Source organism: Sphaeramia orbicularis, chromosome 21, assembly GCF_902148855.1.
Source record: "Sphaeramia orbicularis chromosome 21, fSphaOr1.1, whole genome shotgun sequence".
NCBI lineage: Eukaryota > Metazoa > Chordata > Actinopteri > Kurtiformes > Apogonidae > Sphaeramia > Sphaeramia orbicularis.
The window spans coordinates 21,154,369-21,179,651 of record NC_043977.1 but is presented as its reverse complement, the minus strand read 5'-3'; the positions used below and the strand labels follow the sequence as shown (position 1 = coordinate 21,179,651).

Sequence of the window (25,283 nt, the reverse complement as noted above, 5' to 3'; positions counted from 1 at the left end):
AAACTTATGAGATTATGTTACAGTTTAGCACCTGCAGTGGTGGAATGTAGCTACTGAATAACTATACTGAAATACTATTATGGTAATACGAATACAACTTTGAGGTACTTGGACTTTATTTCAGTATTTAAATGTTATTCATTTTTCTCCATATCTCAGAGGCAAATATTACTTATTTTACCCCACCATATTTTCTGAGAGCTTTCCTTACTTTTTAGATTTCAGTTTTTCATTCCCTTACTTTCCAGCTAAACCCACTTATCTGCAACTGTGTTGATTCTGAATGTTTAATGGTTGAATGTTGATAAAGTGGTGATTTAAAGGTTGAGACAATTTCCTACCTTCTTAAGCTTAATAAACACTTGAAAAAACTCACTGGATTAGGTGGAAAAACATTGCTACAAAGCTGATAACAGGCACATTTTCTGAGCTCAATAAAAGCTGCTACTTAATAAAATGTGTTTCTCACAGAAAGTGTAATGATGTTATAGAATATGATGCATTTTTGTGAGTAAAACTACCAAAAAGTATAAAAAGAAATTAGAAGTTTGTATTCAAAAATATCAGGTACACTCACATACTTTTGCTAAAGTAGAGTTTTGAACACAGGACTTTACTTGTGCTGCAGTATTAGTGCATTAACTTTAATAAAGGATCTGAATATATCTTACTCTGTAACTCAGCTCTAACTCATTTTCAGTCCTCTCAGGAAGTGGATCCATAACTTTATTATTATTCGTGATCGTTGTTCTGCAGTGCTCAGCCAGCATGAACTCTGTCGACTTTTCTAATCCTTATACTGACTCACATCTACCATTGGAATGGACAGCACTAAAGTGGTTTCCAGGATATTTGGCATGATATCCCTTTATTCAGAGAACATGTGTAAATGTAATATTTGTGAGAGATGTGGGAGGGAGCAGACAGGCAGCAGTGCATGACTGCCAGCGCCGGCCGCCGTGCACACAGTATATGTGCTGACGAGGCTCCATATTCTGCCAGTCTGCCTGACAGCATCTCCTGCTTTAGTTGCCACTTGGGATCGACTGTGAATGCAAACAAGCTAATAAGGATGGTCTTGCAAACATGATGTTGCCGTCTCCGAGGGGTGCTAGTTCACATTTACACAACAAACAAGTTATTCGTGTGAACAAGTCCATGTGCTGTTAATGCAGTACGGACAAATTGAATTTGCTCTGCTTTCCAATTTGTCCTGTGGCAGATTAGATAATAAGACAGTGTAATGTACAGAGATACGCAACTCCAAGACAAGTGCACTTAATTCAATTATTAACACACTGGAAATTCATGTAGTGTATTTTGATTTACGAACATACATTCCACAATATTCACAGAACTTTACACATTCAGTACTTGTGTAATTACCCTGCCCCCTTGAAGGGGAGGCAAGGGGTATTGTTTCTGGTTTTGTTTGTTTGGTGTTAACACTCTAGCATCAGAACTACTGGTTGAATTCATACTAAATTGGGTTTATAGATTGCCAGTGACCCAGAATAGATCTCATTACATTTTGTGAAAAGTAGGTCAAAATTCACATTTTTTATTAATTTTTAAAATCGTTTTTTTCCCTCCCCTTCACTTATAATGGACGGAATTTCAAATGTCTCTAAGAACATCAATTTTCTTTCAATTTACTACAAACTTGACACGTATATAGAGGCAGTTGATATGCTGACATCAGCACACACAAAGACATGATGACATCAGCTGGATCCATGCCAAAATAAGATACAATATGTGTCAGGGGCGGGGTTTGTTGTGCCTGGCACCACTTGTTAATATATAGAAAATTATCGTTAACCTCATAGCATAATTGTCTGAGTCATATTTCTTTTTTTCAGGACATAGCCAATGATGCAAAATGAACAGTAGTATCAGGAGAACAAAGTTACACAGATATCACAATTTGGCCAAAAATGTGAGGAAATTATGCTATGAGGCTAACATTATTCTTTAGAGAAATCATGTTCTCATCACGCATGTTCTCATCACGCATAAATATAAATAGTCAGTTGAAATAGTCAGTTGAAATCTGGTTTTTAATGTAATTGTCTTTTTTAATCGTATTTGTAGGAGCCATAAATGAATTTAGATGTATTTTGTGGAGGTATGATGGTTGAAATATTGGGATTTGTTATTGTTTCTGATATTATTTTAGGGTTTTGTGTGATCAGGTTGATGAGGGAATAAGTAGGTCACACAGATATGGGCGGAGTTGTTAATATAGGCACTCGCTCACCTGTGTAGATGGAGGGGGAGGTGAACGGGGATGCCGTATTTTTTGTTGACTGCTATTTTCTTTGATCATTGTGATCACTTTAATTATGAGTTTGTGCACAGTATCATGAGTTGATTGTTCTTTTGTCATTAGTAAAAAGTTAAACTTATTTTTCGTATTGCAGTGATTTTTCTCCGTTAAGTTTGTCAGACAAAGGAAAGCCCCGACCTCAGCCTCTCAGCGACTCTTTTTTTGTTGAAGTCGCTTGAGTATTTGTGATTAATGTTTATATATTGTCTTGTCATTGTTTTTTAGTCTCCAGATATATTATTACATCTGTAGTCTCCTGTCTGGGAACTACAGATGTAAAAAATGAGCTCGTCACAAACTCTGGTCCTGCTAAAAAACTGTGTATTCTCCATATCAAATAAACGAAAAAGATAATAACCTAAGTATATTCTTTGGATAATTTTGTAGATTTTTTTTTTGTAGAACTTCCCCGAGAAGTAGTCTTGAGTGGTACTTGATAAAACTATAGTAGATTTTTGTTATATTTTAGTGTACGTATATTTTTATGATAATTTTTTGTATCTTTTTTAAAGTATGTTTGCTTCACTCTAAGAAAAAGGTGGTTAAGTTTTTCTTAATATATTATTACACTGTGTTGATGTAAGGTTATTTTTATGCAGCTTTTTGTTCTACTGAAGGGACTTTTTATACTTTATATTTTTTATACACCAGCAAAATGATGGTGTTTTGAATTATTATATTACAGGACCTTGGTTTTACTTCACAATGTGCTTGAGTTCAATCATTCTTGCTTCCTTTTTTATCGTTCAACAATCTGTCATTTCCAACCTTTTCCAACCTCAGGCTCAAATTAAATCTTTTGAGCCTAGCTTTTACAAATCAGAAGATTCTGAGAGTTTGTAATGTGCAGTCATAGCTTTAAACACACACATTAATCGATACATGAAAAGGATTGTGGAATCTTTTCTTGGGTTCCTTAATGGGATATTGCAAACATAATAATAAAAAACGACAAGAGATTGTTTTTCTCAGTGAGGGGGCGCAGTGTTTGCCTTATACAATAGACATTATTTCACATATTCGCTCTGTAACCTTTCCCTTAGTAGTTTTCATTTCTCGTCTTTGCCATTTATATCCATGAAAAGAATAAACCCACCAGTGATTTGCCACAGCTGTTTTATTTTTGTTGCACTCATTCACTCATTTCGTGAAACCGCAAACAGCTCGCAGGTGTTTTTCAGTCTGTCTGACAAAATAAATCATCACAGCATGCATATTTCCTTTTAAACACAAAAAAAATGTCCTGTTCTGTTTACTTTTCAAGCTTTTAAAAATGCAGTGGATTATTTTAGATTGTACAGTCTTTCACTTTCTCGTGCAATTGTAGCTGATTTTAAAAAAAGACAGAGGCAAATTCACGGGCAATGATCATGATATATTTCACAGAATCCATTCAGTTGATACATCTGCAACCCAATAGAAAAAATATTCACACACACAGACACAGTTTCACAGCTAAAATGTTCTCTTCATGACAACAGCTCAACATCAGCCTTTCACTTTAGGTAATTTCAGTAAACCTGCACTGGAACAATGAAATAACTTTTGTCGCTCTGGCTCGTCACGGTAATAAAAAATAAATATAAAAAAAAAAAAATCAAACAGAGACCTTTTTACTTCTCGGACTTTTCTCTATTCATGTTTTTGTTTGTGCAATCTCTTTGCACATTTTGGGCTTGTGTGTAGAGGCTCAGATGGACGCCTGTTTGCATCCAATTTTTCTTCCCACTGCCTTTATCATGCTAGCACAGCGACACAGCGGCGAGACATGATGGATTCTCCTCCCGTTGCATCTGCTTCTCTAACACTTTATTTTCTGCAGCTGCTCCCTCTGACCCAAGCTACTCTCCTGACTCTGCGGTGACTCATTCACTTCTCTTGAGATCGACTCCTTTTCGACACACTACATTTTTTATTTCAGTTTAATGAGTATATTAGAATATGACTTAGACTAAAATGACTTGCGGAGTAGCAGCCAGGTTGTTTATAAAGACAAACAGTCCTCATTCACAGGCACGGTTACCTGTTGCTCAGTGTGTATTTTCCTTTGTACATCCTAGAATAGATGATATTTACCAACGCTAAAAAAAATTCTCATCTTGTATCTACCTCTGACGTCTCATTTGAGTGAAAATATTGAGTGATCTTTGGTGGTCTGACCTCATTAGGAGCACAGCAGTGTGTTGCCAGCCCACTCAGATCTCCTCTGAGGGATGTGTGGGTAGAAACCCAGTGTAATTGATTAGAGTAAGCCTGTATCCCTGCTTGTTTTGTTTTTTTTTTCATTTTCTTGTTTTTTTTTTTCTTTTTGGAAAGGGTAGTGCTGCAGACCACATCAAATCTTGCTTACGTTTTAGGACCACAGTTTATAAGTACTTGTGTTTTCTTCATAGCTCATTTGATGCTCCTTTATATTTCCACTCTACTATATTTTCGTTCTTGGTCACACTTATTTAACGTCTTTAATAGCAAGTAGTGCCAGCCACAACAAACCCCGCCCCTCGTATGTGTTGTAGTTTATTTTGGCATGAATCCAGTTGATGTGATAATGTCTATGTGTGTGCTGATGTCAGCATATCAATTGCCTCTATATACAGTATGTGCCAAGTTTGAAATAAACTGAAACTAAATTGATGTTTTTATAGTTATTTGAAATTTCACCCATTATGAGTAAATGGGAAAAAAAAAAGAATGAACTAGAAAAGCATTCGGAGAGCGCAGACCTCTGCCAAGGCAGGTCACCGATCACCACCAAAACTTAATAATTTGTTCCTTGTGCCAGTATCAGCATTTCCTGAAAATGTCATCAAAATCCTTCCATAACTTTTTGAGTTATCTTGCTAACAGACGGACAGACAGACAAACCTTGATGAAAACATAACCTCCACTGTCCTTGGCAAAGGTAATTAAAAAAAAAAAAAAAAAAAAAAAAAAAAAAAAAGGTGTCTGGGGAGAGGGAAGTCTGGGCATCCCTGCTTAGACTGTTACCCCCGCGACCCGGCCCCGGATAAGCGGAAGAGAATGGATGGATGGATGCATAAAAAATTTGAACTTTGACCTACTTTTCCCAAAATGTAGCCACATCTATTCTGGGTCACTGGCAATTTATAAACCCAATTTGATACGAGTTCCTCCAATAGTTTTGCTGCTACAGATATGTAAAATTTTGCCTATTATAAATAAATGGAAAAAAAAAAAAGATTTTAAAAATTCATAAAAATATTTAAACTTGGATCTACTTTTCCCAAAATGTAATCACATCTATTCTGAATCACTAGCAATCTATAAACCCAATTTGGTATGAATTCAACCAAGAGTTTTGCTGCTACAGACATTTGAAATGTCGCCCATTATAAATAAATGGGGAAAAAAAAGATTTTAAAAATTCATAAAAAAAATTTAACTTTGACTAAGTGTTCCAACATGTAATCAGATCTATTCTTGGTCACTGGCAATCTATAAACTCAATTTGGTATGAATTCAACTAATACTTTTGCTGCTAGAGTGTTAACAAACAAACAAACAAACCGAATCAAAAACAATACCCCTTGCCTCCCCTTTGTGGGGCTGGACAACACTTTGTTGAAGTTTAAACCAGTGGGTTCCAATGTCTTTGGCCTGTCACATCTCACAATAAGTAGTATGCAGTCAGGGTTATTAAATGATCAAACTTTCCAATATGTCAACAAAAATAAAAGAATAGAGAAAAAAGTCCAACTGAAAACAGACTTAAAGCATCAGAACCGTGATGGTGAACACTCACACACACACACACACACACACACACACACACACACACACACACTGTGCCTGTAAAAAGTATTCACCCCCTTAGATGTTTTCCCCTTATATAAATGGAATCATGGTCAATGTAATTTTGCTTTTTTGACATGAATCCCCTAAAGGCCCAGGAAGGCTTTTAAAGGTAGAGGTGACAATGAATGCAGCAAAAATAGAGGAAAATTCTGAAGGACAATCTTATCTGACTTAGATAGAGAATTTAGCGGGACTTGAAAAAGGTTGTTCACGTCTATCCATCTCTGTGCAGCCTGACAGAGCTTGAACAAATCTGCAAAGAAGAATGGAGCAAAAGTGGAGTGAGACCTATCCATACAGACTACGGTAAATGCTGGGATTGAAGTCAAAGGAGCATCGATTAAATGCAGACTTTATGTAGTGACTTATTTTTCATTATATATTGCCTGGCCAATACAACAAAAAGTCCCACATGCAGTATTTTGTTGAACCACCTTTAGTTATAGTTTAAATGCTTAAACTGTGTCACAATAAACATTTTTACCTCCATAGTTGCATTATTTTTTCACCAAGATCTTATGATATTGATGATGGGAGAACTGGATCAATGCGTAAAGTCTTCTTCAGCGTATTCCAAGGATTCTCGATGGGGTTCAAGTCTGGACTGGGAATGATGTCTCATACTTACTCTTTCTGATGAGCCCAAAGATTCTATAAATTGTCCAATTTTCAAAAAACTGATGGTTGCCTAAGTTATGAGAAACTACTGACTGCATCACTTAGGGTTAAAGAAGTTGTTGTAGCTGAAACATTAATCTCTGCAGTGATTATCCAGTACAACAATCAGAACTATTTGCTTTGTCAAATCAAGGTGGGGACTTTTTTTGCCAGGCTGTGTATGTTTTTAATTAATTTACATTAATTTGTAGAATTTGGAATTCATTTTGACATTTAAAAATACAAATTATACCAACCATGATTCCATTTATCTAACCCATAAAGACCCAGTGCTACTTTTATGGCACTTCCCAAATTATTTTTTCTCCTTACGAGCTCTTTCTTAACCTATAAAACCCCAAATAACCACTGGTGACCAAAATGATCTAACGATAAACGATGTTTAATAACTTCTGATCCATTAATCCTATCAATCCATGTAAATAATTGGTGTAAAATACAGTTTTTCATCTTTTCATCATCATCAGATATGACCCATTTGGACATTCAGAAGCTCCATGGTTGCCGTGGAAACTCTGTCATCTTCTACAACATTGATTCACCAGTAAAACCCATGGAGTTGGATCAATGACAGTGGATGAACACACTTGTTTTATGTTCAGTTCATGATATATTTGCTGAAAAAGTAACTTTTTCTTAATTTTTCTCTGTTTGTACTATTATGACAGTTAACTTTAATCTAAGCTTCTATAAACATTTACATGATTAGTAAATTAAATATGGGAAAATACCAGATTTTTTTTGAAGAAACACAAAATACAGAGGATAACATTATAATGAATAGTGATTAATCCCTTAAGAAAGGTTAAATAGAGAGAAAAGTCACAAAAGTAGCACTGGGTCTTTATGGGTTAAGTGATTTATCACCATGTATTATATTATCCTCTGTATTTTACAGGTTTTCAATGAAAATCATGTATTTTCCTTTATTTAATTTACTGATCATGTAGATATTAAAAAAAAAAAAAGTTCAGTTTAAAGTTGAGGTTTATTATATCCAAAACAGAGAAAACTGATGAAAAAGGGACTTTTTCAGCAAAGATATCAATAACTGAATGTACATACAAGTGTCTCCATCCACTGTCATTTATCAAACTCCACTGGTTTTACTGGTGAATCAATGTTGTAGAAGATGACAGAGTTTCCACGTTCACTACAGAACCTCTCAACGTCCAAATGGGTCATATCTGATGACCATGAAAAGATGATAAACTGCATTTTACACCAGTTATTTACATGTATTAATACAGTGGCAGAAAAAATTATTCTTATCTTATCAAAAGTCATCAAAAACAATGGTTATGCAATCACGTACTAACTCCTGTGTGTATCATGTGACTAAAACAGACAGAAAAGAAAACATGCAATGTCTAAAAGCACTGTTTTGGCAGTACAATGCCATAGATATTGATATAAATACTTAAATGATTTTGGTTATTATCAAGAAAATACGGAAAACAGCTAGATATCAGCTCTGAAATTAGACTCTTATGAGCTATTTTTTGTTGTTATCCTTATATTTGTGGAAACAAATGCAGCTTTAGTTGTACCAGGCATTAAAATAAACAAGAAATTGAAAAAAAACAAGGGTGGTTTTATTCATTTTTTCCATGATTGTAGGTTTAGTGGCTCTGAGGTTATTACACATTTTAGATCAGTAGATGATTTTGGTTGCCAGTGGCTGTTTGGGTCTTTATGTGTTAAGCCACAGGTGTCAAACATGCGGCCCGGGGGCCAAAAAAGGCCCACCAAAGGCTCCAATCCGGCCCGCGGGATGAATTTACAAAGTGCAGAAGATATTAACAGTCAAGGGCGTCAAACTCGAAAATAATAGCATAATAACCTAGAAATAATGACTCCAAATGTTCCTCTTGGTTTAATGAGAAAAAAATAATATGACATCATGCCTATAAATAATGGCAACACCAATTTTTTCTCTTTGATTTACTGCAAAGAACATTAAATTTTGATATCCTTTAATAATAAAACATCAATAACCTGAACCAATATGAACAACCTGCAATGTCTAAAGAAAAATAAGTGCAATTTTAACAATATTTTGCCTGTTTTGTGTCTTGGTAGATCTGATCTGTAATGCACATGTAGAAATCATAAGTTGAGGCAGAATATTGATCAAATTTTTCTTCTTATTATTATTTTTTCTTCTTTTTTTTCTTCAGAAATTTCAGTTTTTTCAGGTTATTCACATCTTTTTTTGTTTGGATAGTTTTCTAAAATGTAAATGTTTTCATAATGTAATGTTATTTTTTGGACATTAAAAATTTGGAGTTGTCATTATTTATAGGTTATTCTGTTATTATTTTACTGGTCCGGCCCACTGGAGATCAAATTGAGCTGAATGTGGCCCCTGAAAGAAAATGAATTTGACACCCCTGTGTTAAGCAGTAAGAGGAGGAAAATACATGAATACTTTTTTTTATAGCTACTGTGTCTGGTGTCCTTGGTTAGACAATTGAATATAAAGTACTTCTGTGCTTCTTCTCCATCAACCACTTACATAAGAAGGAGCTCCAGGTGTGACACATGTGACCATATACAACACCAGGTGGAATCAGTGTATTGAATAAAGCGAAGTGGATGATAGAGTTAACATTTCATGCATTCGATCTGACTTGTTTCAGTGGTATTTATCACTGAAAGGCAGACTCTTCTCCTCTACCATCAGCTGTTTGTTCAGTTCTCCTCTGGCTGCTGTAATTAGCCGCCTTTGTTCTTGGTTTTACTGTTCATTTCAGCCTTTTATTCTGTCCTTGCTTTCATTTTCCTCCCACTTATATCTCACTCCCAGGCATCTTTGATGAGTGATTGTGTTTTCCACACAAGTAAATACAGCCTGGGGGGGGGCATGGCAGATTGTTACAACATGCTCAGGTGGGAAAAAGGATGAGCGTACCAACAGGCAGCGCGACATCCAAGAGAAGAAAGATTTTCATAAGACACGAAATTCTCCTTTATTGCTAGAGCTTATTTTTCACTGTCTGATCTCTGGAGTATTCTGCAAATTTACCCAGCGCAGTTACAGATTAACTTTCGCTCAGACAATCTGTACGCCCTTCCTGCGGTAATCGGTGTATTCTCTAGATGCTGTGTATTAGCTGATCCCCTGTTACTGAGTGTCAGTGCCAATATATGGAACTTTTCATCCCTTTGGGGGCAGGATGGACATAGCAGAAACCAGATGGAGGTGGATATGGAAGCGGTGCGTGGTTTAAAGGCAGATAAATGTAGAATTCATCGCTCATATCTGTTTTTTCCTACTGTAAAATGATCGATGCATGAGGAAAATTCATCAAAACCTTGCTGTAAAAAGATAATTACATGGTTTCATTTTTCTTAGCTATTAATGGACACCAGTTTTGCCCCTTCAAAATGTGTATAAATGTAATATGTCATTAATGTCACTCAAGAGAGGATACCACATATGGAGAAGTGGTACTGTTCTCATAAATACACCTCACTCTTTCTATATTGCAGCTTGATTTAGCAGCAAAGTCTGTGTGTTTTTTGCATTAGTTTATTCCTAATCTTTCATTTATCTGTTACACGACTAAAGTCTGACCTGCAACAGAAACCTGCGATAACTGCTGTAACAGTCCCTGACAAAAGACATCATTTAGACTGTGCAGTTATATTAACAAAAGCTTTGAGCAGGCTGCAGCGTGAAGATAAAAAGGCTGTCATTCTTTTGTTATTCTGACATCTCTGTAGTCTTTTTTTTTTTCTTTCTGCACTGCCAAAAGGGATGGCGTCCCATTTCCTTTTTGAATCCACAGAAAATGAGATCCCAATGACAAATTACTGTAGACTGTACATAATGACCATTTTATTCTCTTTGTGCTCCTCAAAAAGCCTTTTCATCCCGTCATAACAAGAAAGACATCCCAATATACGCTCAGCTATAGCTCTCACGGTTCTCACAGAGGACGAAGTGGTAAATGTATATTCTATGACCTTAAATGACCTTTGAGATTATGTGTTTTTATGACTGAACTTTAGACTGTTTTGTATGGTCATGGTGTGTCTTATTAGGTGTTGGTTTATATATTCTAAAAAAAAAAGGCATTAGGAGTTCACACACCTGTTTGTTTATTCAACTTGAGTGTCAAGGTTATAGGCAAGAAATATGCAGGTATGTTATCTTAGGCCAGACCGTGGATGATTCACTCGTCTGTACTCTATACGAAATATTTTCTTTACTTTTACCATCCCTAGTTAGGTATTTACCCAGTAGATAAAGGGCAATTAGTACTGGTAAGTAAGTGGTTAAGTACAACATAGACTGCAGCTGAATTACTAAATTAATTTAATAAGTACGAGGCCTTTTTAGCTAATTACCAAACAGAACAGTAGCAACTCATGACCGTTTCTACTTATGTTTATACATTTAACCCATAAAGACCCAGTGGTACTTATGTGGCACACTGGAAATTTTTTTTTTTTTTTACAATTAATTTTTCTCTGTTTTGATCTAATAACTTTTGAATTTACTCTGAGCTTTAATGAACATATACATGCTCAGTGAATTAAATATAGGAAAATACATGGTTTATGCTGAAAAACCTTCAAATAAAGAAGATAATATTACAATAAATGATGATGAATTGCTTAAGAAAGGTTAAATGTAGAGAAAAATTCATTTGGGAACTGCACTGCAAAAATCTAAATCTTACCAAGTGTATTTTTCTCATTTCTAGTCAAAATATCACATTACACTTAAAATAAGACATCATCACCTAAAGAGTGACTTTTCAGTGAGGTATAAGAACTTATTTTTAGACAATAGATCTTGAAAATTTTATTTCAAGAAATCTTGCCAAGATAATTTTCACTTGTTCCATTGGCAGATTTTTTGCTTATTTCAATTTTTTTTTTTTTTTTTTTTTTGCATAATTCAAGCAAAAAAATCTGCCAATGGAACAAGTGAAAATTATCTCGGTAAAATTTCTTGAAATAAGATTTTCAAGATCTATTGTCTAAAAATAAGGTCTTATACCTCACTGAAAAGTCACTCTTTAGGTGATGATGTCTTATTTTAAGTGTAATGTGATATTTTGACTAGAAATGAGAAAAATACACTTGGTAAGATTTAGATTTTTGCAGTGCAGTTCCCAAACAAATTTTTCTCTATTTTTCAGTTATGTCTTATTTTAAGTGTGATGAGATGTTTTGACTAGAAATGAGAAAAATACGCTTGGTAAGATTTTGATTTTTGCAGTGCAGTTCCCAAATGAATTTTTCTCTACATTTAACCTTTCTTAAGCAATTTATTATAATTTATTGTAATAGTATCTTCTTTATGTGAAGTTTTTTCAGCATAAAACATGTATTTTCCTATATTTAATTCACTGAGCATGTATATGTTCATTAAAGCTCAGAGTAAATTCAAAAGTTATTAGATCAAAACAGAGAAAAACTAATTTTAAAAAAACATGACTTTTTCAGCAAAAATATCATTAACCAAACATAAAAATAAGTGTGTCCATCCACTGTCATTGATCCAACTTCCATGGGTTTTACTGGTGAATCAATGTTGTAGAAGATGACGGTGTTTCCACGGTAACTATAGAGCCTCTGATCATCCAAATTGGTCATATCTGATGACCATGAAAAGAGTAATAAGTGTATTTTACACCAATTATTTACATGTATTGATAGGATTAGTGGAGCAACAGGTATTAAACGTTTTAAATCAGCAGATGGTTTAGGTCGTTGGTGGCTTTTTGGGTCTTTATGGGTTAAAGCATAGGTGTCAAACATTCAGCCTGGGGGCCAAAACCGGCCTGCCAAAGGGTCCAATCTGGCCTGCGGCATGATTTTATGGAGTGCAAAAATTACACTGAAGAGATTAACAGTCAAGGGTGTTGAACTGGTTTTAGCCCAATGTGATCTAAAGTGAAATCATAGTCTAATAACCCTTTCAATAAAATGTGACCAACCTGAAAATTAAGTACAATTTTAACAATATTCTGTCTGTTACTAAATGTTTGATTTGTGAGTTGTGTTAATAAGTTGATACATAATATTGTAGACATTCTTATTTTAGTTACACATTCCAAACTTCAAAATTTCAACAATATTATGTTTGTGTAACATTGTGTGTAATGCACATGTACAAGTGATTAGTTGAGGCATAATATTGTTAAAATTTATTTGATTTTTCTTAAGAAATTAACATTTTTTGTGATTATTCACATCTTTTTTGTGAAAAGATAGTTTGTAAATGTAAATATTTTCATAATTTAATGTTTTTTATTGGACGAAAAATGAAGAGAAAAACTTGGAGTTGTCATTATTTATAGGTTTTTATGCTATTATTTTAATGGTTTGGCCCGCTTGAGATCAAATTAGGCTGAATGTGGCCCCTGAACTAAAATGAGTTTGACACCCCTGGGTTAAAGAGATTCAATTATGCACTGACTAGTGAAGTTATGGGACATTTCTTTCTGGAAACTGTATTTTTCTACTATTTAAATAGGCTGTTTTTTCTGCTGTATGACAGAGGAGATGTGGCAGGAAGTGAGTGGGGGGAGAGAGCAGAGGGGGCAGTAAGTAAAGGTCCCCTAACACCAGGAAAATCTAGACCTCAAGGCCAACAGAATGACTTCACTGTGGCTGATTTAAAATGGATTGAACCCTTTTTTTTATCTTCAGTAAATGGGAGAAAATCTCAGTCTTGGCATCCTGCCACATGTACTGTACATTATTTATATAAAATGTAACACTTGATTACCGCAGGACACATTAAGCAATAAAGAGGAAAATTAACCACAAGTATTAAACAATCATGTACTGTAATAGCATTTCTCCTGTTGAGACTGGAGATGGAATTTGTTGAGACAAATCCCATGGTTTATTTTAGACATTTGGCCTAAAGGCAGTACTAAGGAGAGTGTTTAACTATTCATACCACACAGTAACATAAATATTGACAACAAAGTCTGATCAATGTCTGCATATCAGAGCACATTGATTCCTTAAAAATATTCCTGTTGCATCTCTAACTTTAAAACCATCAAACAGGACTGGATTAGAGGTTGGATTTCTTCTAAATCCTCTGTCACACACACACACACACACACACACACACACACACACACATGCACAGCTGCTCCTTTTTTCTATGCACACATCAAGTATGACTGACTTCATGATACCACTGTTGCTAATGTGTGTGAAGCCATGCTAATTTGCAGTTAATTCCCAGGGGGATCCCTAAGCTCTCCACTGACAGATCTGTGAATCTTTTTTCCCGGCCGGAATGCAACACTTTAAATACCCGGCATGCCGCAGGGAGGCTGCTGCACAACGAACCTGTCACTCACTCACTCCATAGAACATGCTGAAGTCGTGTGTTCCTACATGTGTGTGTGTGAATATTCAGATGGTCTATTTCCAGATGTCTTGTCGGGTGACTTCAGTCAGACAGTAACAGGAAGGCATATCAAACTGTTTTTATTCATAGATGTGTGGAATTTACATATATGTCTGGAGCTGCTTCTACTGGTACAGTGTGTTTTTCTTGTGTGTTTAACACCTGACATGAGCTGCTACATAGATATGGTTCTGTCCTCACGATCCCACAGGGTTCAAATAAAAGCCTTGTCTTTATCATTCATTGCCTAGACATGTCCTGAGGTGATCTAACGCAAAGTGTGAAAGGAAGCCTTGACACCTTTTCAAAAGTTCCTGCCACGTCTTGGCACCATGGCGGTCGCACTCAGCTGGAGTGTTTTGGGTGTTTTTTATTTCAAGACAGCTGCTGATGGACAATAACCTGCTTTTTGTTTCTCCCTGGTGTGCATTTGCATGTGTTTCGTGGTTGTGTGTGTACGTAGCTGCAGCAGTGGCGGGCCCAGCAGGAGGAGGTGGCAAAGCTGGAAGCAGCTATAGCTGTGAGACGACAGGAGGCAGAAGAAGCGAGGCTGAGGAGGGAACGGGAGAGGGAGGAGGCTGTCAGGTCACAGCAGAAGGAAAAAGTAAGCACATCTTCATCACAGCTATCACAATGAATAGACTGGTTCCCTCCTGCAGCGCGTGATATACATATAAATGTTCTTTATAACAGACAGAACCTGAATTTGGACATTATTATTATTATTATTATTATTATTATTATTATTATTATTATTATAAGTAGTAGTATTTGTAATAGTAGTAGTAGTGGTAGTAGTAGTAGTAGTAGTAGTAGTAGTAGTATTTAGATTCAGATACAAGTTTATTTGTCATTTCAGCATGTAAAAATACACAGAAACAAAATATTGTACTCAGGTCCCCGACTGTCAGCAGCATTTAGTAAAAATAGTGTAAGTTACTGATAAAGTAATAAAAATAATAAAATACTGATATAAAAAAATAGCAATAACAATAACAATAACACCCCCCCCTAAAAATTACTTATAAATAACTTAAAAAAAAGTTTTATTTATAAAGTGCACAGCAGTAAAGTGCCAATTTAAAAGTGCTTTCTGGGCTCAAAGTTCAGCTGGAGTTCATCATTCTAACTGCCTCTGGATAAAAACAGTTTTGGAGTCTGGTGGTCTGGGCTTGGATGTGCTGTAGTCTCCTGCCTGATGGGAGAAGGCTAAAAAATCCATGTGCAGGGTGGATGGTATCATCCATGATGCTTTGGACTTTTTTCCTGCACCTGCTGGTGTACAGGTCTTGGATGCAGGGCAGACAGCAGTCACAGACGTGCTCTGCAGCTCTAACCTAGTAGTAGTAGTAGCGGTGGTTGTAGTAGTAGTAGTAGTAGTAGTAGTGGTAGTAGTAGTGTTTGTAGTAGTAGTAGTAGTAGTAGTGGTGGTGGTGGTGGTAGTAGTAGTAGTAGTGGTGGTGGTGGTGGTAGTCGTAGTAGTAGTCATAGTAGTAGTAGTAGTAGTGGTAGTAGTAGTAGTAGTAGTGGTGGTGGTAGTCGTAGTAGTAGTAGTAGTAGTAGTAGTAGTAGTAGTAGTGGTGGTAGTAGTAGTAGTAGTGGTGGTGGTGGTAGTCGTAGTAGTAGTCATAGTAGTAGTAGTAGTGGTAGTAGTAGTAGTAGTAGTGGTGGTGGTAGTCGTAGTAGTAGTAGTAGTAGTAGTAGTAGTAGTAGTAGTGGTGGTAGTAGTAGTAGTAGTGGTGGTGGTGGTAGTCGTAGTAGTAGTAGTAGTAGTAGTAGTAGTAGTAGTAGTAGTAGTGGTGGTGGTAGTCGTAGTAGTAGTAGTAGTAGTAGTGGTGGTAGTAGTAGCGGTAGTAGTAGTAGTGGTAGAAGTAGTAGTAGTAGTGGTGGTAGTAGTAGTAGTAGTGGTAGTAGTAGTAGTGGTAGAAGTAGTAGTAGTAGTAGTAGTGGTGGTGGTGGTAGTCGTAGTAGTAGTCGTAGTAGTAGTAGTGGTGGTGGTAGTCGTAGTAGTAGTAGTAGTAGTAGTAGTAGTAGTAGTAGTGGTGGTAGTAGTAGTGGTAGTGGTAGTAGTAGTAGTGGTAGAAGTAGTAGTAGTAGTAGTAGTAGTAGTAGTGGTGGTGGTGGTGGTGGTAGTCGTAGTAGTAGTCATAGTAGTAGTAGTAGTAGTAGTAGTAGTGGTAGTAGTAGTAGTAGTGGTGGTGGTGGTAGTCGTAGTAGTAGTAGTAGTAGTAGTAGTAGTAGTAGTAGTAGTAGTAGTAGTAGTGGTGGTAGTAGTAGTAGTAGTGGTGGTGGTGGTAGTCGTAGTAGTAGTCGTAGTAGTAGTAGTAGTAGTAGTAGTGGTGGTGGTAGTCGTAGTAGTAGTAGTAGTAGTAGTAGTAGTGGTGGTGGTAGTCGTAGTAGTAGTAGTAGTAGTAGTAGTGGTGGTGGTAGTCGTAGTAGTAGTAGTAGTAGTAGTAGTAGTGGTGGTAGTAGTAGTGGTAGTGGTAGTAGTAGTAGTGGTAGAAGTAGTAGTAGTAGTGGTGGTAGTGGTAGTAGTAGTAGTGGTAGAAGTAGTCGTAGTAGTAGTCGTAGTAGTAGTAGTAGTAGTAGTAGTATTAGTAGTAGTAGTGGTGGTGGTGGTAGTCGTAGTAGTAGTAGTAGTAGTAGTAGTAGTGGTGGTAGTAGTAGTGGTAGTGGTAGTAGTAGTAGTGGTAGAAGTAGTAGTAGTCGTAGTAATAGTAGTAGTAGTAGTAGTAGTAGTAGTAGCGGTGGTAGTAGTAGTAGTAGTAGTAGTAGTAGTGGTGGTGGTAGTAGTAGTAGTTGTAGTAGTGGGTTAGGGTTAGTAGGGTTAGGGGTTAGGGTTAGTTAATTTTTGTATTTACTGCTGTACGTACTTCACATAAATGGAGATTGCGTCTTAATACAGAAACTGAGAAATGCATATGCGTGCTCACTGGAACGTTTGTAAACCACTTTTGCATGTATATACACTCTTGTTTTAAGTTTTTAACGTGTTTGTGAAGGACTATATGGATAATTGTGACACTTTGGTACAAAAATACAGTGTCCAAATGCAAAAACGCACAAAGACTCTGCTTAAAGTTGCTAAAGAGTTTTGGCTGCTGTTTCTAAATTAGAGATCAAACTGAAAGCGCAGTGGTACAATTACACGGGTATTTTGATTATTCATTGTAGTTACTGTCCTCGCAGGTGCAACAATAGCGAAACGTGTCTGACTGTTTAATTAACTCTCTCCTCAGGGGTCTGCTAGGAGAGCATGGGCAACGTGAGACACTCTGATTAATGAGAGCATTTAGCTTGCATTGGATTCCATATAATTTAGTACAATGGGCTGTCAGACATTGAAATATCAGCTCATTCTCTCTATTTACACTTATCTGATTCCTGCTCTGTCTCAGTCAATAGGACACGAGGATCCTTAAGAGTTCGGCTGCAGTCAAATTAGTGCGAGTATAGGGGCTAGTGTTCTCGCTGTTGTTAACTTTTTTGTTGTTGTTGTTCTTTGTAAATTGATTTCCCCCAGGTGAGGCAGTTTTATTTAAAGCAGAAGAAGAGGAGGGAGGAGACGGAGCAGAGGGATCAGGAGAGACTCGCTAAACTGAGGAGCATCATGGAAAAACAGGCGAGGCGGGATAAGGACAGGTGAGTGTTGCATCATGGGACGTTCAGATGTAACACTGAACCGTTTTGGAGCACATTTTTCTGTTAGCAAGTACAGTACATCCAATCATATTCATTAAATTAAAGATGTAGAACTATATTTATGGCGACTTCCAAATCATTTTTTCTCTACATTTGACCTTTCCTAAGTGATTTGTGTCCATTTAGTGTAATATTATACACTGCATTTTGCATTTTTTCAGTGAAAATCAAGTATTTTCCTAGCATATAAAGACAGCAATATTAAGATAATCTCAGCATTATATAAAGCCTTAATAAATCTTGATAAGCAAACAACTTACTATGTAAAAGTAAAATGGGAAAGAGAATTTGACGTAGAAATTGATGATATAGATTGGCTAAACATGTGAAAATTACATCATACAACTGCCAGCTCTCGGACATGGAGGGAATTTGTGTGGAAAAACCTTGTAAGATTTTTTTATTACACCCAAGTTTAAAAGTAAACAGTTACAGAGGGATCAGGAATGTCGGAGAGAATACGGGGAGATGGATGTTGACCATTCTCATGTTTTCTGGAAATGTTCAAAACTTTCAGAATATTGGGAAATGATCTACAATGTCTTATGTCAAGTATTAGGGTACACAATTCTAAAGAAACCTGAAATTCTTTATTTGTGCAACTTTGGTGGTGGCACTATACGTGAATACGATAAACATTTGGTAAAGGTGATGTTGATAGCTGCAAAAAAAAAAGTATAACAAGGAAATGGGGGAAGATGAACGTGCCATCAAAGGATCAATGGGTAACTACGATCGAGGACATATTTCTAATGGAAAAACTAACACAGATTGAGACTTAAAAGAACCACAAATGAACAAAAAGAGGGAAAAAATGGACATTATATAAGCAAAATAATTGGTAAGACTGTGCTACCCACACATGTTCATGTTGTCATGTTTTCATTTTGTTGCTGTTCTTTTAAAATTAATAAAATATAAGTTAGAAAAAAAGAAAATCAGGTATTTTCCTGTATTCAGTTACTTGATCATGTAGATGTTCATAAAACCTCAGAGTATATTCTGCATTCATTCACTATATCAGAACAGAGAAAACTGAAAAAAGGGACTTTTTCTGCAAAATATATCATTAACTTAATATATCAAAGATAAATATCTACAACCACTGTCTTTTCTAAACTGCAGGGGTTTTATTAATGAATCAGTGTTGCAGAAGATGACAGTTTCCATGTTCACTATGGTGTTTTACTTTACTGCGTTGTGCAGAGGGAGCATAGTTTTTAAAAAACAAAGTAAAATTCCTTGTATTATTTGAAGATACATGACGAAAAAAGGAAATTCTGATTCTGAGCCTCTGAATGTTCAAATAAGTCATGCGCAATGCTGCTGAAAAGCTGAGAAACTGCATTTTACCTGAGTTATTTAAGCGTATTGATGAGATTAGTGGTGCAAAAGTTATGAAACATTTTATATCAGCAGATGCTTTTAGTTGCTGGTGGCTGTTAAGCTCTAGATGACTTAAAATTACAGTTAATAATAATAATAAAAATAATAATAATAATAATAGACTTTATTTATAATGCACTTTTCATTCAGAGAATCTCAGACCGCTGCAGCAGAAATGGACAGATTTTTAAAATATCAAATCATCAACAATTATAACCTTCCTTAAATAGATACGTTTTCAATTTAGCTTTAAAAGACAGGTACAATATTGGCTTGGTTTAGTTTATTTCGAATATGTGACAAAACAAAGTAATCTTATTTCGTCCTTCGAAATAAAACAGGTAGTAAGAATCACAGAAAAAAACCCAAGCTAAACAGGGTGACTCAAAAAAACGGGAACTTTTTAACAATCCAATAAAACCAAGAGTGATGGAAGAAAAATATTTTATTCATAGTAATTGAAACCTTAAAACATGCCATTTAAGAAACAATGATGGAATTTTCATTTTTTAAAAATTACTTCCTGTAGATGGCGCCCTCCTGTACGAATGCATTCTTGAAATCTGCTGTTGAGATTCCTCATGGACCGCTGCAACATCTCAGCTGGGATACTGTGAATTTCATCCTGAATTCTCTGTTTTAACTCATCCAGAGTTCTTGGTCGAGTCGTGTACACTTTACTCTTGAGATAGCCCCACAAGAAAAATCACTGTTTTTATAAAACATTTTTATGGCTAACGCACGCTGTTGCCCGTTCCACTGATCCATGGTAACTAAAATGGGGGTGTGTTTAGTTGCTCAAGGTCACTGTCTCGCAGTGCTGCCACTTGCTCATGTCTGCCAATACGCACTTCAAAAATTCCCATTTTTTTGGGTCACCCTGTATATGAAAACAAAGTATGACTTCATTTGCACATTTGAAAAGGAGTGGGAGGAAGTGTAACTTATTTAATCCCACCCCTTCTCCACACAACAGTCTATCCTTTAGCTTCCTATCAGCAGAATATATGAAAAATCCAGTCCCTTGGATCTTTTGTGAATAATTAACCTCACTTATTATCCTCACATACACACACATACACACCCATATTGACATACCACAAAGGTAAATACATACATAAGTACATACATACATAAATCCTTGAAGGCAACACAAATGAATCCACAACAAAGTAAACAACAACAGCAATCACACAAAACATAACTTATTTGTATTGCAACGTTCTGGTGCATTTAGAAAACGAGGCAACTTAAGGTTACATCATGAACTGAACAAAAAGTCATTTATTAGAACATTAGTATTGTCTGAGCCTCCGTAATTGACATCTTCTTCTTGACCTATTTTGTGCACTTGGACACGGTGCAGGTTCTCTGTGGTGTGATACGCCGGAACACACTCACACAGGCCGCTATCATTATCAGCATAATGGTGCTGACACTGGCCGTGGGAATGAACTCCGGCGGGGATGGGGGCAGGTATCATGAGGGGCTGCAGAGGAGATAATAATAATAAAAAAAAAACAGATGATGGCAGAAGAGCTACACTCTCCATAAAAGCTCCATAAATCCCTCCGAAGCCTGAAGGCCCGCTGTGTGTGGAGCGATAGGTAATGCTGGTCATGGCAGAGGAAGAGAGGGGCTGTTAAGGTGTGATGCCTCCTCACCTTCTCTGCTCCCCCTAGGGTGATGTTTCGGGCAGAGATGTTACAGCGACGCAGGGAGGAGAGAGAGGCGCGAGAGGTCGAGCGTCAGAGAGATGAAGAAGAGAGACAGAAACGTCTGGAAGCGCTCAGAAACCAGGTGGATCGGTTAATTGCTCTTAACTCAATCAGACACACCGATTTGCTCTGTCAGTCTGAAATGACCCATGAGGGAAGAGAAGATCCAAAATTATGAGCAAAGGCTATCACTGCCACCTTTTGGCAATAAGCGAAAAGCTAAAAGTTATGTTTTATCACTGTATGAACTATTTTTCTGTTATTGTAGGCAAGGTTCTAATAGTTTTGGATGTTTCATTATAGTTTAGTTTTATTTAATTTTGACTTTTTTTCCTCCAATTCAGTTAGTTTTAATTAGTTTTTAGAGCAAGTTTGCTAGTTTTTATTAGTTTTCGCTTTTTTCTAATTGTTTAGTTTTAATTTAGTTTTATTTTTTTAAAAATATTTTTCTCTTCTTCTCTGTCGTATTCAAATAAATCCCAGACAGGACTCTGCTGCTTTCTCCCAACTTTAGTCTCCATGTTTCCAGGTAGAGTGGGGACCAGAAGACGACTGGAAACCACAAGTGACGGACTGTTAAATATCATATGGTGCCAGCAGATAAAATTGCTTGAGGGAAATAAATCAATTTCATATCAGTCCAACATTGACAAAGATGAAAACGAAGGGAATTTTATCCTTAATTTTTATACGTTTTAGTTTTGTAAACACACAATACAGTTTCAGTTAATTATGTTTTTTTTTCTTCTTTTAATTATAGTTTTATTTATTTCAGTTAACGAAAATGTTTTTACAATTCTAGTTTTCGTCATTTCGTTAGTTTTCGTTAACGATAACAACCTTGGTTGTAGGTTAAGGTGGTGGTGGATGCTGACCCACAGAGGGTGATGGCAGACACCGAGGCTTGGAGGAGTCGACATGTGAATATGGAAGATTTGGATCTCCAAAAGCCTCTGTACAGTATAAACACATACACTGACACACAGGTGAGGTTTAATATCTACAAGCCTTCAATATGTTTGTTTGATTACAAAAACACTGCTGATCATCATGTATGGTCATTTGGCTACGACCCTCTTCCTATGTGTATCAAATACAGCCAAAAATGATCTCAAATGGGCCAAACCAGTAAAATAATAACCTATAAATAATAACAACTCCAAACTTTTCTATATGTCTTAGAGTAAAAAAAGTAAAATTATATTATGAAAATGTTTACATTGACAAAGTATCCTTTAAAAAATGTGAATAACATGGAAAACCACAAACAACCTAAAATTCCTTAAGAAGAATTATCACAATTTTAATAATGTTATGTCTCAGCTGATCATTTACACATGTGCATAACAACATACAGATCACAGTGAATCTACAAAGACACAAAACATTTAGGAATAGGCAGAATATTGTTAAAAGTGCTCTTCAGACATTTCATGTTGGTCGCATTTTTTTTTGTGAAAGAATAGATTGCAAATGCAAATATTTTCATGTGATTTTTTTGACACTACAACAAAGAGAAAAAATTGGAGTTGTTATTATTTATAGATTATTATTATTATTATTCTGTATTATAAAAGCCAAGTGGCCTCTGTGTGCATGCATGTGTGTGGGTGTGTGTCTTGGAAATCACACAAAATCCAGAAAGAGCTGACTGCTGCAGTTTGGCATATTAATGTATTTTTGGTCACAGAAGACAGTAGCGAAAATGTGAAGTTGATAGGATCAATATTTTTGGAGATATTAGTAATTTTGGAATACAGTAGCCTTACAGTCATGTTGCTATGGCCAGAACGCTTTGGTGGTGACCGCTGGACAAATGCGCTACAGCAGGGGTGTCAAACTCATTCTAGTTCAGGGGCCACATTCAGCCAAATTTGATCTGAAGTGGGCTGAACCAATAAAATAACAATATACAAATAATGTCAACACCAAATTTTTCTCTATGTTTAAGAGTGAAAAAAGTAAATTTACATTAGGAAAAGGTTTACATCTACAAACTCTCTTTTCAAACAGTATGAATGACAATGAACAAACTGAAAAAATAAGTGTATTTTAACAATATTCTGCCTCAGTTTATCATTTACACACGTATATTATAACTTACAGATCACAGTGGATCTACAAACACACAAAACATTTAGTAACAGGCAGAACATTGTTAAAATTGTACTTACTTCTCTTAAGACATTTCAGGTTGTTCATATTTGTTCAGGTTATTCACACTTTTTGCGAAATTATACTTTGTTTTAGTGTAAATACATGAAAATATTTACATTTACAAAGGGAAAATTTGGAGTTGTCATTATTTATATGTTATTATGAAAGCCTTTTACTGGTTTGACCCACTTGAGATTGAATTGGTCTGAATGTGGAACCTGAACTAGAAGGATTGTTAATATCTTCAGTGTAATTTTTGCATTTAACAAATTCATCCCAAGGGCCGGACCAGACCCTTTGGCGGGCCGGATTTGGCCCCCGGGCCGCATGTTTGACACCTGTGCGCTACAGCATGCACAAATCCACAACAGCATCAGTCCTACCACATCTAGAACCCGTGGATCCTCACAGTTCATCGTGCTAGTGACAGTACGTTACTGGTCTGATCCACTTGAGGTTGAATTGGGCAGTATGTGTTCCTGAACTAAAATGACTTCGACACCTTTGACTGTTAATATCTTCAGTGTAATTAATGCATTTCACAAATTCCTCCCTCATACTGGATTGGACCCTTTTGTCTGGCCTGTTTTGGCCCACGTATATTTGACACCCCTGCTCTACATATTATGGACCTACGAGGCCTCCTCAACCTCTTATCTAACTTATGTGAGAGTGACCAGTGACATTTGACAGAAAGGAATTATGCAAGTGGGTTGGCTGGTCAAATATTGTTTGTTCTTGTTTTAGAGACCTTTACCCATAGCCTTGATCTCACAGGTTGGTGTCCTGATGTGCTTGGGTGTGTGTTTGATGTTTGGTCATATCTGTAGAAAAGTCAGTCCTGGGTTGTTGTGTAACACAGGCCATGTCTGATGATTGTCTATGTAAATGTCCTCCTCAAATACCAAACCTGGAAGGAGTAGACGTTAGTCTTGTAAAAAAAATAAACAATGATAATCTGGAGTGTGTGCACTTGCAAATGTATTATTTACAGTGGAATTTTCTGCATTTGTTTCCCAGATTGTGTCTGATCCCAGAGTTCGGGTTGAGCAGGCTCTGCGGGAAGCCGGTTTACACCAGAGCCAGTACGCCAAAGAGGTTCTGTCTGTTATTAAACCCCCTAAGTCTCCACGGCGAGATACCAAATCCATACTTAAATTCTGATTATGTTCACCTAACATTACATTTTATGTTAACAGTTTACTTCAAGCCTCCTGTGGAGCATTTATGTGCATTGTAAAAAACAACCAAAAACTCTGAAGCAAGTGTAATTCTTAAGTAATGTATTTGTTAATAAGTAACTCCTCTGATGGGAACTCCTAAGTTCACTCTGGTGTACCAACAGATGCTTAAGGGCAGTTTCATAACACACAGCCATTGCACACAGCTCTATTTTTAAAGAAAGCAGTAATGTAATTGACTAATAACAAATAAATACAGTATTTGTTGTCTACTCTGTGATAAAAACATGAAGTATAATGTTGTTATCTTTTTTTTTTCTCTGCATATAAATGATCCTGACCTGAATATGTAATAATCACAGTTGGACAGTTTTTACTGTTTGACACAAAACAGTATAAAGCACAAAGTGATAAAAGTGATACTGTATTTACAATTATTAACCTTTATTGTTAGTTTCAAACTCATAACACACACAGAACCTCATAACAAGCACAGTATCAGATTTAATGAACGCATATGTCAACCGAAATTACCTCTTTGCATATTTTCTTATTTATTGCCTGTTTATATTACTGTTCTTGTGTTTGCATTTACATAAACAAGCTTCTATAAGCAGATACTTAATGTAATTTATGTTTATTTGTATGTAACAGCACATTTATCACTAAAATACATTGCAACAAGCAAGTGGAAAGAAATAATATCTTTCTCATCACAAAAGTAAAAACTATAAAAACAAGAAGGCATACACAAGTTGTACATCTGACATATAAGTCCCACACTTCTGCAACTGGAAACATCATTAAACCGAAATGATAATTATTTGAAGATGTCAGCTTGGATTACAGTCAGAATATAGAGGTTCATTATCTCCTCAATGCAGACAAACAGTCAGACCATCAGATATTCAGAAAGCAAAAAT

General features: G+C 36.1%; 1 protein-coding gene across 1 annotated transcript in view; it reads left to right on the top strand.

Annotated features, from left to right (window-relative positions):
* LOC115412463 (coiled-coil domain-containing protein 148-like) overlaps positions 1 to 24,640 on the top strand; it is a 40,303-nt gene extending 15,663 nt beyond the window's left edge. Inside the window, exons 10-14 of the mRNA XM_030124992.1 lie at positions 14,680 to 14,820; positions 17,740 to 17,858; positions 20,987 to 21,104; positions 21,874 to 22,008; positions 24,200 to 24,640. Coding sequence (XP_029980852.1) covers positions 14,680 to 14,820; positions 17,740 to 17,858; positions 20,987 to 21,104; positions 21,874 to 22,008; positions 24,200 to 24,343 — 657 coding nt within the window. The 3' untranslated portion in view covers positions 24,344 to 24,640. The remainder of the gene's footprint in view (positions 1 to 14,679; positions 14,821 to 17,739; positions 17,859 to 20,986; positions 21,105 to 21,873; positions 22,009 to 24,199) is intronic.
* Positions 24,641 to 25,283: the final 643 nt, after the last annotated feature.